This window comes from Oryctolagus cuniculus, chromosome 5 (genome assembly GCF_964237555.1).
Source record: "Oryctolagus cuniculus chromosome 5, mOryCun1.1, whole genome shotgun sequence".
Classification (NCBI taxonomy): Eukaryota; Metazoa; Chordata; class Mammalia; order Lagomorpha; family Leporidae; genus Oryctolagus; species Oryctolagus cuniculus.
This window is the reverse complement of record NC_091436.1, coordinates 92,999,359-93,011,496: the sequence shown is the minus strand read 5'-3', so window position 1 is coordinate 93,011,496 and position 12,138 is coordinate 92,999,359. Positions and strand designations below refer to the sequence as shown.

Here is a 12,138-nt window from a genome sequence, read left to right as displayed (position 1 = left end):
CAAAGTACGACTTATGGATTACAATGGCTTCCCCCCCATACCGTCCCTCCCACCCACAACCCTCCCCTTTCCCACTCCCTCTCCCCTTCCATTCACATCAAGATTCATTTTTGATTATCTTAATATACAGAAGATCAGCTTAGTATACATCAAGTATGGATTTCAACAGTTTGCTCCCACACAGAAACATAAAGTGAAAATCAATAGATGATTTTTTTTTAAATGATGATGAAATCAGAGCAGACCTATTGTCATGTTTAATCCCAGTGAGAGTCAAGTTGGGAATTGATAATTTCTTTTTTTTTTTTTTTTTTTTTTTACAGAGGATCAGTTTAGTATGCATTAAGTAAGGATTTCAACAGTTTGCACCCCCATAGAAACACAAAGTGAAATATATTGTTTGAGTACTCGTTATAGCATTAAATCTCAATGTACAGCACATTAAGAATAGAGATCCTACATGAGGAGTAAGTGCACAGTGACTCCTGTTGTTGACTTTACCAATTGACACTCCTGTCTATGGCATCAGTAATCTCCCTATGCTCCAGTCATGAGTTTCCAAGGCTATGGAAGCCCTCTGAGTTCTCCGACTCTTATCTTGTTTAGACAAGGTCATAGTCAAAGTGGAGGTTCTCTCCTCCCTTCAGAGAAAGGTACCTCCTTCTTTGATGACCTGTTCTTTTGGCCTTGAATTCTAAGACAATAATTTCTGACTCAACTCATTTGGCAAAGCCTGCTGTGTCTACATTAAAGATGCTTTCATAAAAATTTAAATACTTGAACCACAAGATATTTTTTTTCTCTCCCAAATAGAAAATTTTCACTACACTAAAAAAATATTATCCAGTAACATTCTTTAGAGATCTTTTAGTAACAAGTAGCCACAACTCATTTTAAAATGCTTTACTGACCCAGGGGCTTCCTCTTTCAGGAATTTTCTATCAGTAAATTAGTATACTAACAATTCATGTGAGTACCTAGTTTGTACAAAGACTTAAGCTTAATGTCATGTATCTCTTATACTATTCCAAAACAAGAAATATGGATATGGGTAGAAAGGAAGGGTTTCATCATATTGTGACACATTTATACAATCGTGTGCAGTCTTTAAAACACATGGGAGTGATTTGAGTGCATGCGAATACATATATGTGTGTGTATATGATACATATACACAGTGAAAAAGTAAATTGAGCAGTGTATATGTTACTCCCATCTGTGTTAGGAGGATGAAAAAAGGGCATTAATATACAGATAAAAGGTTGCAAAATCTTAACACTGGCCATTTCTCAGGAAGGTACCTACAAGCATAACATTGTATACTTTGCTATATTATTTGAAATTTTAAGCCATTTGTTACTGTCTCCTATTTTTCAACAAAAATTATTTGAAATATTAAGAAAAAATTGCTTTTAAATTGGAATTTCTTAAAAGTACACAAAATTCATTCTCTAATGATTCTCAAACTCTACCCTTCAATCATAAATTTCATAGTTTCACTGTAAATCTTTTCCCTCCAGAAATGAGAAAATATATATAAATAAAATCTAACCAATACTTCAATTATACAATTAAAAATAAGTAGGATGGCAATGAATTATATTTATTTTACAAGCAATTACTTTTTCAACACTAGGAATTTTTCAACTCTCTACCATTCAGTAACAGACATAATAAGGACTTAATGGGGTGCGAGAGGATGAACATGGAATGCTTAGAAGTGTGAATTTGGACTCATCAGAATTCAGCACTGAAAAGCATCTCAGAAATTATTACATTCAATTCCTCAAATGAAGCAACTGAAATCTCAGGATTAAGAGAACTGCACAAAGAGCAGAATAGGAACAAAGCTAAACTTAGGGTGTGACCTCCCTTAGCTATCATAATTAGCTTTAATTGTTAGAAATAACACAGAATTGGCCGGCGCTGCAGCTCAATAGGCTAATCCTCCGCCTAGCAGCGCCAGTACACTGAGTTCTAGTCCCGGTCGGGGTGCCGGATTCTGTCCCGGTTGCCCTTCTTCCAGGCCAGCTCTCTGCTGTGGCCAGGGAGTACAGTGGAGGATGGCCCAAGTGCTTGGGCCCTGCACCCCATGGGAGACCAGGAGAAGCACCTGGCTCCTGCCATCGGATCAGCACGGTGCGCCGGCCGCAGCACACTAGCCGCGGTGGCCATTGGAGGGTGAACCAATGGCAAAGGAAGACCTTTCTCTCTGTCTCTCTCTCTCACTGTCCACTCTGCCTGTCAAAAAATAAATAAAATAAAATAACACAGAATAGCTAGGTGAGGCAAAGACAGCGCTTCTGGATCTGTTTCTCAGGGATGAAAGGGCAGAAAAACTTGTAGAGCAGAGACCTAGTTACTGGAGTAAAGCATGGCAGGGAAAGGTGAGAGAAAACGGATGTGCGAGACCCAGACCAGAGTCCCATTCCAGCTCTGAACCAACTAGAAGAGCAAAAGGAAGAGATTGCTGCATCAATTCTTTCCTTTGAAAAGAGTTTGCGGTGAAGAACAATATTATTTTATCAAGAAGAAACACTTAAATACCTACTTGAGGGCAGGCCTGGGTCATTAAAATGTGAATATTAGTTTCTTATAGGAAAATCTATCAAAAGAGAAAGAAATCTATTCAAACTAGCTCTATGATATTCAAACTGCTCTCAAAATCTTCAGAAATTTATAAAAAAGGAGATAAATTCTTGACAGTTTCCATTATGTCTAACAAAGCAATTTACTCTGTGCCAATCTGACATTAAAGAGAATTGGATTTTTATGTACTAAAATTGTATCCTCAAGTTTGCTGAAGTCCTTTTAGTTATGTGTGCACTATGAGATTTATGATCTTTTCATAAATCTTAGAAGATAATTTCCCATTTCACGATTACAGGTTCTTACGATAGTAACAATTCATGATATTTGCTTTATGACACACTGTTAGTAACAGCTATGATTAATCTACTGTATTCTTGGTCAGAAATACAGCCCCAACTGTAAGTCTTAGGAGGGGTTAGGACAGGCTTGGTACATTTGCCTTCAGCCTGTATCTGAGACCAGTTCAACATTTGGAAAATCTGCACAACTCGATGAACCCATATTTTTCAACTGACCGATGCGTGCACTCAAACAAGAATAAAGACCAATGGGTTTTAGTGTGACTAACTACAGAAAGTTCATTGATAACAGTTTCATATTCCACATTTAAGAAACATCACAGTTAAGTTTTAATGTACTTAGGAAATTAAACTGGCAAATAAAAGAGCTATCTGCACCTCAATGTTTATTGCAGCTCAATTCCCAATAGCTAAGACATGGAATCAACCTAAAAGCCCATCAACAGAAGAATGGATAAAGAAATTATGGAATATGTACTCTATGAATACTATACAGCAGTAAAAAAAAAAAAATGAAATCCAGTCATTTGCAACAACATGGAGGAATCTGGAAAACATCATGCTGAGTGAAATAAGCCAGTCCCAAAGGGACAAATTTATGTTCTCCCTGATCTGTGACAACTAACTGAGCACCTAAAAGGAAACCTGTAGAAGTAAAATGGATACTATGAGAAACAATGACTTGATCAGCCCTTGCCATGACTGTCGAGGAACAATTTACTATTTTATTCCTTTTAGTATTATTTTTGTTCTACTCAATACCACTGGTTGAACTCTTTAATTAACACACAATTATTCTTAGGTGTTTAAATTTAACTGAAAAGTGATCCCTGTTAAATGTTAAGAGTGGGAATAAGAGAGGGAGGAGATAGACAGTTTGGCACATGCTCACTCAGACTAACCCCAAATGGAGGAGCTAGAAACATGCCAGGGGATTCAAAATCAATCCCATCAAGGTGGCATGTACCAAAGCCATCTTACTAGTCAAAGTGATCAGTTTAAGTTCATAATTGATCATAATGATAGGATTAAGTATCAAAGGGATCACATAAATAAGACTAATGTCTGCTAATAATAACTGATAGAATTAAAAAGGAGAGAACGATCCAACATGGGAAGCACGATACACAGCAAACTCATAGAATGGCAGATGCCCTAAACAGCACTCTGGCCTCAGAATCAGCCCTTAAGGCATTCGGATCTGGCTAAAAAGCACATGAGAGTTTCTCAGCCATGGAAAGCCAAGACACTGTGGCAAAAAAAAAAAAAAAAAAAAAAAAAAAAAAACAAACCTAAATGAAGATCTGTGTGAATGAGATCCCAGCAGAAAGAACTGGGCATCAAAGAAGGAGGTACCTTTCTCTGAAGGGAGGAGAGAACTTCCACTTTGACTATGGCCTTGCCTAAATGAGATCGGAGTCTGTGAACTCAAGAAGTTTCCATAGCCTTCCATAGCCTTGGCAGCTCATGACAAGAGCCTCGGTGATTACTGACATAATAAATAAGAGTGTCAATTGTTAAATCAACAATGGGAGTCACTGTGCACCTACTCCCCATGTAGGATCTCTGTCCTTGGTGTTTTGTACTATGCGAATTAACGGTAAAACTACTACTCAAACAGTACTTTATACTTTGTGTGTCTGTGTGGGTGCAAACTGTTGAAACCTTTACTTAGTACATACTAGGTTGATCTTCTGTATATAAAGATAATTGAAAATGAATCTTGATGAGAAATGGGATGGGAGGAGTGGGAGATGGGATGGTTGCAGGTGGGAGGGAAGTTATGGGGGGGGAAAGCCGCTATAATCCAAAAATTGTACTTTCAAAATTTATATTTATAAAAAAAAGTTTTAATGTATCATCAAATAATAATTATCTGAAAAGGCTATTACAGTACTCTCCATTTTTTAACCAATGCAAGCATCTGTGTGAGGCTGTATTTTCTGTACATTTATCAACTACAAAAAAATTATAAGAGACAGAATACAAAAGCAGCTATGAAGACCCAGCTGTCCCTTATAAAGCCACACATTAAATTTGCAAATATACAAAATGATGCCACTTTTACCCTTTTAGTTTAAAAATTAGGTATTTTTCATTAAGATTTTATAACATGTAATGAGTTTATCAGTTACGTGAATTAAGAAATATTTTTAAATCTTCTCAACTTTAATTTCTAATGTAGTAAACACCAACAGATCCACATAAATAAAAGCTTTAGAAGGGAAGGGTCATCAATTATTTTTATGAGGTATAAAAGCATCCTAAGAGCAAAAATTTGAAAACCACTGCCTTCTGTGACTACCAAATGAGAGGGTTTTCTTTTTTCTTTTTTTTTTTTTTTTTTTGTTATAAGAGTTAGACTTTGCACATGTTGCAGTTTATTTAAATTTCAAATATTAATGTGTTACCACTGTATTAAAATAAATAAAATAGGGCCACTACCTTAATTCTATTTACTTATTTATTTGAGTGACAGAAAAAGAGATCCCATCCATATGTATACTCCCCAAAGGCCGGCAATGGCAGGGGCTTAGCCTGGGCCAAAACTAGATGCTGGAATGTAACATAGGTCTACCACATGGCTGATGGAAACCCAATTACTTGAAAACATCACCACTGCCTCCCCAGGTTTGCATTGGCAGGAAGTTGTAGTCAGCAATCAGAGGTGTGAATCCAATCCAAATGATCTACCACTAGGCTAACTACCTACATTGCTGCTACTTTGACAGGATGCTACTCAACAAATTCATTACATAAAAGACAAAGTAAAGATACAAATTCAATTCTAAATAAGGGATAAAATATAGTCTAATTAAAATAGTAGTCTAATTTAGCTTTCTGCCATTTGTACAGACTCAGTAAGTTTTACCCCATCAAGCAGTCCTCCAGCCCTGTTACACAGCTCAGAATCAGAGCAATCCATATCACACAAGGTGGGCTGATTTCTGAAGGAAGACAGAACTGTTTCAGTGGTGTCTCTACTGATATTTTCGACTTATCAGTCTTTTTATCACATATCTATTTCTAAACTACTATTCCTAAACTGCTGAAATTCTATGTATTGTCATTTTTGTCAACCAACAAAAAGCCTGCACCCAACATACAGTTTTGTGTAGATGGACAGTTTTCCCCGGTTCAACTAGTTGTAAGTACCCTTAAAGAATGCTTCATTCCCTTAAGAAGGAAGCACAACTAACAAGAGAAAAAAAAAGTTGTAGCCTTAAATCCTTCCTGGAATGAGATAAGCTATAAACAAAGCCACCTGTCACAGTTCCAGCTAAGGACAGACTTAAAAGGCTAAGCAAAAAGAAAAACCAAAAGCCAACAGCATACAGACAGCTATCTATAGAAAGGAACAGCACAAAAGTTAAACACAGCACTACTAGGATCTTACTGCTATGTCAAGGGATATCCAGGTCTTTCTTGGGTTTTAGTTAATTTGCAAAATGGAACACCTCAATCATACTCTTAGCTTTCTTCCTTATCCAGTAAGTCTCACTCACTATAATCCTGAGTTAGAAGAATAAATATTAACTTAATGGTGAATGACATTTGAAAACTGGAATGAGACACAAAAACAAAAGCTAAATTTCATATGAAAATTAGAAATTGGCTAGTGAATATTTCAAATTCTGAAGTTAGGAGGTGAGTGTTTGTCACAGTAGTTAGGGAATCCTTTGAAACAACTACATCCCATATCCAAGAGCCTGGACTGAGTCTCAGCTCTGTTTCCTATTCTGCTTCTAATGTACATCTTGGGAGGCAGCAGGTGATGGCTCCAGTACTTGCAATTCCTGCCATGGATGGGGAGCCCAGACTGAGTTCCAGGCTCCTGGCTTCAGCCTTGCCCATCTCTCTCTGTTCCTAGCATTTAGGAAGTTAATCAGCAATGGAAAAACTGTCTGTGTCTCCATCTTTGTCTTGTCTGCCTTTCAAATAAATGAAAATATTCTTTCAAAAATTCTATATTGATTACTGAGATTATGAGTTGGACAAAAGCCAAAGGCTTTAAGCAGTATGAAAGGTAAGCTGATAAATGGATAATAATTATCCTCAGCTAGGATACAGGCACTACCCCATTCAAAAGACAGCAAGTATGGCTTGACAGCTCAAGTGACAGTATGGATAAAGACATGGCAGTTTGTAACATATAGTTTGAATCACAGAGGCAATGAAACCATTGAGATCTACCAATCAAAGCACTGAGTTTATAAACTCAAAACTCCTAACAAATGAGTAAATTTCTAAAACCAAATCATTTCTTTGTGTGCATAAAGCAGTTCATAATACCTTGTGAAAATAATTTTTACAACAATAAGCTCTAAAACATGAAAATAAAAATTCAAAAGTAATCTTCTAATGCAGCAAGAAATAGAGTCATTTAGAATCAAAGAAAAAGCGGCTGGTGCTTCAGTGTAGCAAGTAAAGCTGCCGCCTGCAGTGCTAGCATCCCATATGGGTGTCAGTTTGAGACCCAGCTGCTCCACTTCCAATCCAGATGTCTACTATGGCCTGGGAAAGCAGCAGATACAATGACTTTGAACAGCCTTTGTCTGGACTGTTGAACAGTTTGGTTTTTTTTTTTTTTCATACAATTTGTATGTGTATAAAGTTAACTGAAAATAGATCTTAGTAAAAACTAAGAATGGGAATAGGAGAGGGAGGAAGAAGAGGGGTGGGAGTGTGGGTGGGAGGGTGGGTACGGTGGGAGGAATCACTATATTCCTAAAGTTGTATTTATGAAAAGAACAAAGTTTGTATTCCTTAAATAAAATGTTTCTGGGGAAAAAAAAGTACAGGTACAAATATACACACACACACACAGAGAAAGAGAGAGAGAGAGAAACAAATCCAAAAATAAATCCACAAAAAATATGCCCAAATGATTTTTGACAAAGATGCCAAAGTGATTCAGTGGAGGAAAGAGCATTTCCAGCAAATGGTGCTGGAGTGACTGGGCATCCACAGGCAAAGGAAGGACGGGGGTGGGGAGGAGGAGAGGGAAGGACAGAGCGAGGGAGGAAGGGAAGAAACTCATCCTAAGCTTCAAACTCCATACAAATATCACCTGAAAATGAGTCATGAACATAAAGTATAAAACAGAAAACCATGAATTGTTTACTAAACATCAACTTGTAAACCTTTAAATATATATAATCTTTATTTGTTGGCTATATCTCAATACGGCCAGGAAAAAAACTTTTGGAAAGAGCACAGTCTCAGAAAGTATTTGAGGCAAAGGGCAATAAGGATAGGCCAAGAGTTGTTAGACTTGACATAAAAGCAAAATCAATAAAAGAAAAATTTGATATGCTGGACCACAACAAAGTTTAAAATTTTTCCTCTGAAAGAGCCTGAAAGGAGGACGACAGGACAAACTAGAGACTAAGAAAAAATATTTGTAAGCCACATACCTGACAAAAGACTTTAATATCAAGACTATATAAAGAACTCTCAACAACAAAAAATGCACAAATAATCCATGCAGAAAATGAAGCATAAAACATGAACAGAATGAACAGTTCTACAGATAGTGACTAAGTATATTTAAGATGCTCAATATCATTAGCCATTGCAAATATGTGAATTAAAACCACAAAGAGGGGCCGGCACTGTGGTGCAGCAGGTAAAACCGTCGCCCGCAGTGCTGGCATCCCATGTGGGTGTCAGTTTGAGTCCCGGCTGCTCTACTTCCAATCCAGCTCTCTTCTACAGGTTGAGAAAGCAGTAGATGACAGCTCAAGTTCTGGGCCCCTGCACTCGTGTGAGAGACCAGGAAGAAGCTCCTGGTTCCTGGATTTGGATCGGCACAGCTCTGTCCATTGCACGCATTTGGGGCGTGAACCAGCAGACAGAAGATCTTTCTCTCTCTGCCTCTGCCTCTCTGTAACTGTCTCTCAAATAAATAAATCTTAAAAAACATAAAATTAAAATAGGGGATATATGATCCTTTATGTAACTGTCTTCAAGTTGCATGTCCACCTACAATGAATTCAAAATAAAATTTTTGAAACCTTTTTAAAGTTTAATGTGAAAAAAAACCTGATGATACTATACAATTATGTGAAAGACTTATCATTACAGATGCTCTCAGGAGAGAATTCATATAATTTATCTTGATCTATAACTCTGAATCCACAGAGTTATGAATACATGCCATGTTATCTTCATTCTCTTCTTTCCCCCACCATTTGTCAACAGCCTTCACAATTGGCTGTAAGACAGAAATGCTGGGGCTGGCACTGTGGCACAGTGGGTTAAGCCATTTGCAATGCCGGCATCCCATATCATTGTGCAGGTTCGAGTCCCAGTTGCCCTGCTTCTAATCCTACTCTACTGAAGTGCCTTGGAAAGCAGTGGAAGATGGCCCAAGTACTTGGGCTTTTGCTACCCATGTGGATGACACTGATGGGAGTTCCAGGCTCACAGCTTCAGCCTAGCCAGTCCTGGCCTTTGTGGCTATCTGGAAAGTAAATCAGTGGATAGAAGATCCCTATCTCCCTCTTTCTCTATGTCACTCTGCCTTTCAAATAATTAAAGTAAGCTTTAAAAAAAAAAGGTAGAAATATAGTACATAAGTACGTAGATGTGTGTTTGCACTTGCAATTTCATGTTCTCCCTGTTTTACGCACATCCAGTTATATATCATACTGATTAATTAGGAGTGCAAGTCCTGGCTCTTCTGCTTCAGATCTAGCGTCTTACTAATATATACTCTGGAAGGCAGCAGATGATGGCTCCAGTACCTGGGTCTCTGCAACCCACACAAGAATTGGACTGAGACATAGGACTCCAAGCTTTGGCCTGGCCCAGCTCTGTCTGTTGGCAGGCATTTGGGAAGTAAACAAGTGGATGAGGATTCTGTCTCTGTCCCTCTGCCTTTCAAACAAAGTGAAAATAAATTTAAAAATGAAAAAAATCCACCTAATTAATATACTCTAGAACCCTAATTTATACATCAGAGTTTCCTTTGCTCAAAGAGTTTCCACAGGAGGCATTATTCTCATATTTTTTTTCCTACATCTGCTTTCCAAATTACTTGTCAATTCTAAGCAAAAAACTTGATTCAGGGCTTCTGTTTCAAACATATATAGCAGAAGACATATAATACACGTTCCCTGAATAAACTTTTTTCCTCTAACTCTATACAAGAAATATTTTTAAAAATATCTGCTGGTAACCAGTGCTGAGGCGTTTGTGGGTAAAGCTACCACCTGCAGTGCCAACATCCCACGTGGATGCCGGTTTGAGTTCCAGCTGCTCCACTTCTGATCCAGCTCTCTGCTATGGCCTGGGAAACCAGCAGAAGATAGCCCAAGTCCTTGGGCCCCTGCACCCAAGTTGGAGACAAGGAATAAGCCCCTGGCTTCAGATCGGCCCAGCTCCGGCCATTGTAGCCACTTGGGGAATGAACCAGAAGATGGAAGACACCACTTTCTTTCTACCTCTGCCTCTCTGTAACTCTGCCTTTCAAATATATATATAGACCTTTAAAAAAAAAAAACAAGATATGCTATATTCTCAGACTAGTTACTCAATATTCTCCCATCTACCCTCCCACTGGTTCTTATTTTGAGGAGTAGGGGCACATCCTGCCCCAAAAGATGTACTGTAATTAGTCTTTCACAGAGTGTACAAAGAAATAAAGTAAGAAAGCCTCATTCACATGGCCTTGGCCTCAAAACTTCAGTTTTATATACCATGGCTATTATAGCATCATTTTCAACTTTAAAGAAACAAACAGATTAAAAATAGAATATTTTCCCAAAATGACCAAGATCCATTAAGTTAAATACTCATCCATCAACCTGTGGATCTGTAACAGCCACAGTCTTTCCCATCTTGCTCTTAAATACATGATCTTAAATATCCCCTAATCTCTTAGTCAGAAAGATAACATTACTAAGTTTTCATTTCTAAGCAAATGCCAAACTTCAATAAGTGGCTTAATAAACAAAGCATTTCAAATGTCCAATGAGAAACACCCCAACAGCACCAGCAGAAGCTGTACAAATTTTACCTTAATTCTTCTCTCAGTGTCATCTAATTTTAACTCTGCTGAAACTAGTTTCTTTGACAAATCATCTCGTTCAGGTAGATGTCTAGCTTCAGAGATCTTTTTCAGTTTCTCTAAGGAAAATTTTGTCCTAACTAGTTCACCTTCTGTATCTTTCATTCTCTTCTCAGTTGCCCGTTCTTTCTCCTGAGACTTTCTTAAGCGTTCTTTGAGTGATGTAATTTCATTGTTATGACGAACTATAAGTTGTGAGATTTCATTTTCTGTATCTTCAAACTTATTCAGGGCTTTCTCTTGTCTGTACTGAAGCCTTTTTAAAGTCTTATTTTCTTTCAGCAGTTCGGTTAACTTGACCTGAAGTTCAGATATTTCATTCTGCAACTCATTGATTTTTAGCAGTCTGTTAGAAAGTATCCGTTTTGTAACAAGATCGGGATCTTTCCGAACTGGCTCTCTATTGAGGCTCTGAGAACGAAATCCTACTCGGACTCCCTTTCTGTTTGGTACACCCTTAGGGCTTCGTTTCATAGGGGCTGAAAAAGAAATAGTAATAACGTAAAGTAAAAGCTGTACATAATATAGTATTATTTATGCCAATGCAAGAGGGCTTACAATATTCTTCACTTTTGGCCTTAAAAAAGGATTTTATAATTCTTGAATATTAGGTTTTATTTAACATTCTTACTATGAGTTTACTAAGAAAGGTTAGTAATCTGTTAAGAAAAATCAAGAATATTCTGATCCATCAAAAATGATATCCCAACAGTATATATGGATTATCTTACATTGCTTTTTTTTTTTTTTTTTTTTTTTTTTTTTTTTTTTTTTGACAGGCAGAGTGGACAGTGAGAGAGAGAGAGACAGAGAGAGAAAGGTCTTCCTTTGCTGTTGGTTCACCCTCCAATGGCCGCCGCGGCCGGTGCACCGTGTTGATCCAAAAGCAGGAGCCAGGTGCTTCTCCTGGTCTCCCATGGCGTGCAGGGCCCAAGCACTTGGGCCATCCTCCACTGCACTCCCTGGCCACAGCAGAGAGCTGGCCTGGAAGAGGGGCAACCGGGACAGAATCCGGCGCCCCGACCGGGACTAGAACCCAGTGTACCGGCGCCGCAAGGCGGAGGATTAGCCTAGTGAGCCGAAGCGCCGGCCCTTACATTGCTTTAAAAGATAGTAAGATAAGCCTTTAGCCATTTTTAACTTAATAAGATAGCAAGTCAGAATTCAAATTTG

At 38.0% G+C, this 12,138-nt stretch overlaps 1 protein-coding gene across 9 annotated transcripts in view; it reads right to left on the bottom strand.

Moving 5' to 3' along the window:
- Positions 1-12,138, bottom strand: part of LCA5 (lebercilin LCA5) — a 149,415-nt gene that overhangs the window by 60,332 nt on the left and 76,945 nt on the right. For all 9 annotated transcript variants that reach the window (XM_051854531.2, XM_051854533.2, XM_051854530.2 and 6 more), the window contains one exon: positions 10,915-11,444. In XM_051854531.2, coding sequence (XP_051710491.1) covers positions 10,915-11,444 — 530 coding nt within the window. The remainder of the gene's footprint in view (positions 1-10,914; positions 11,445-12,138) is intronic.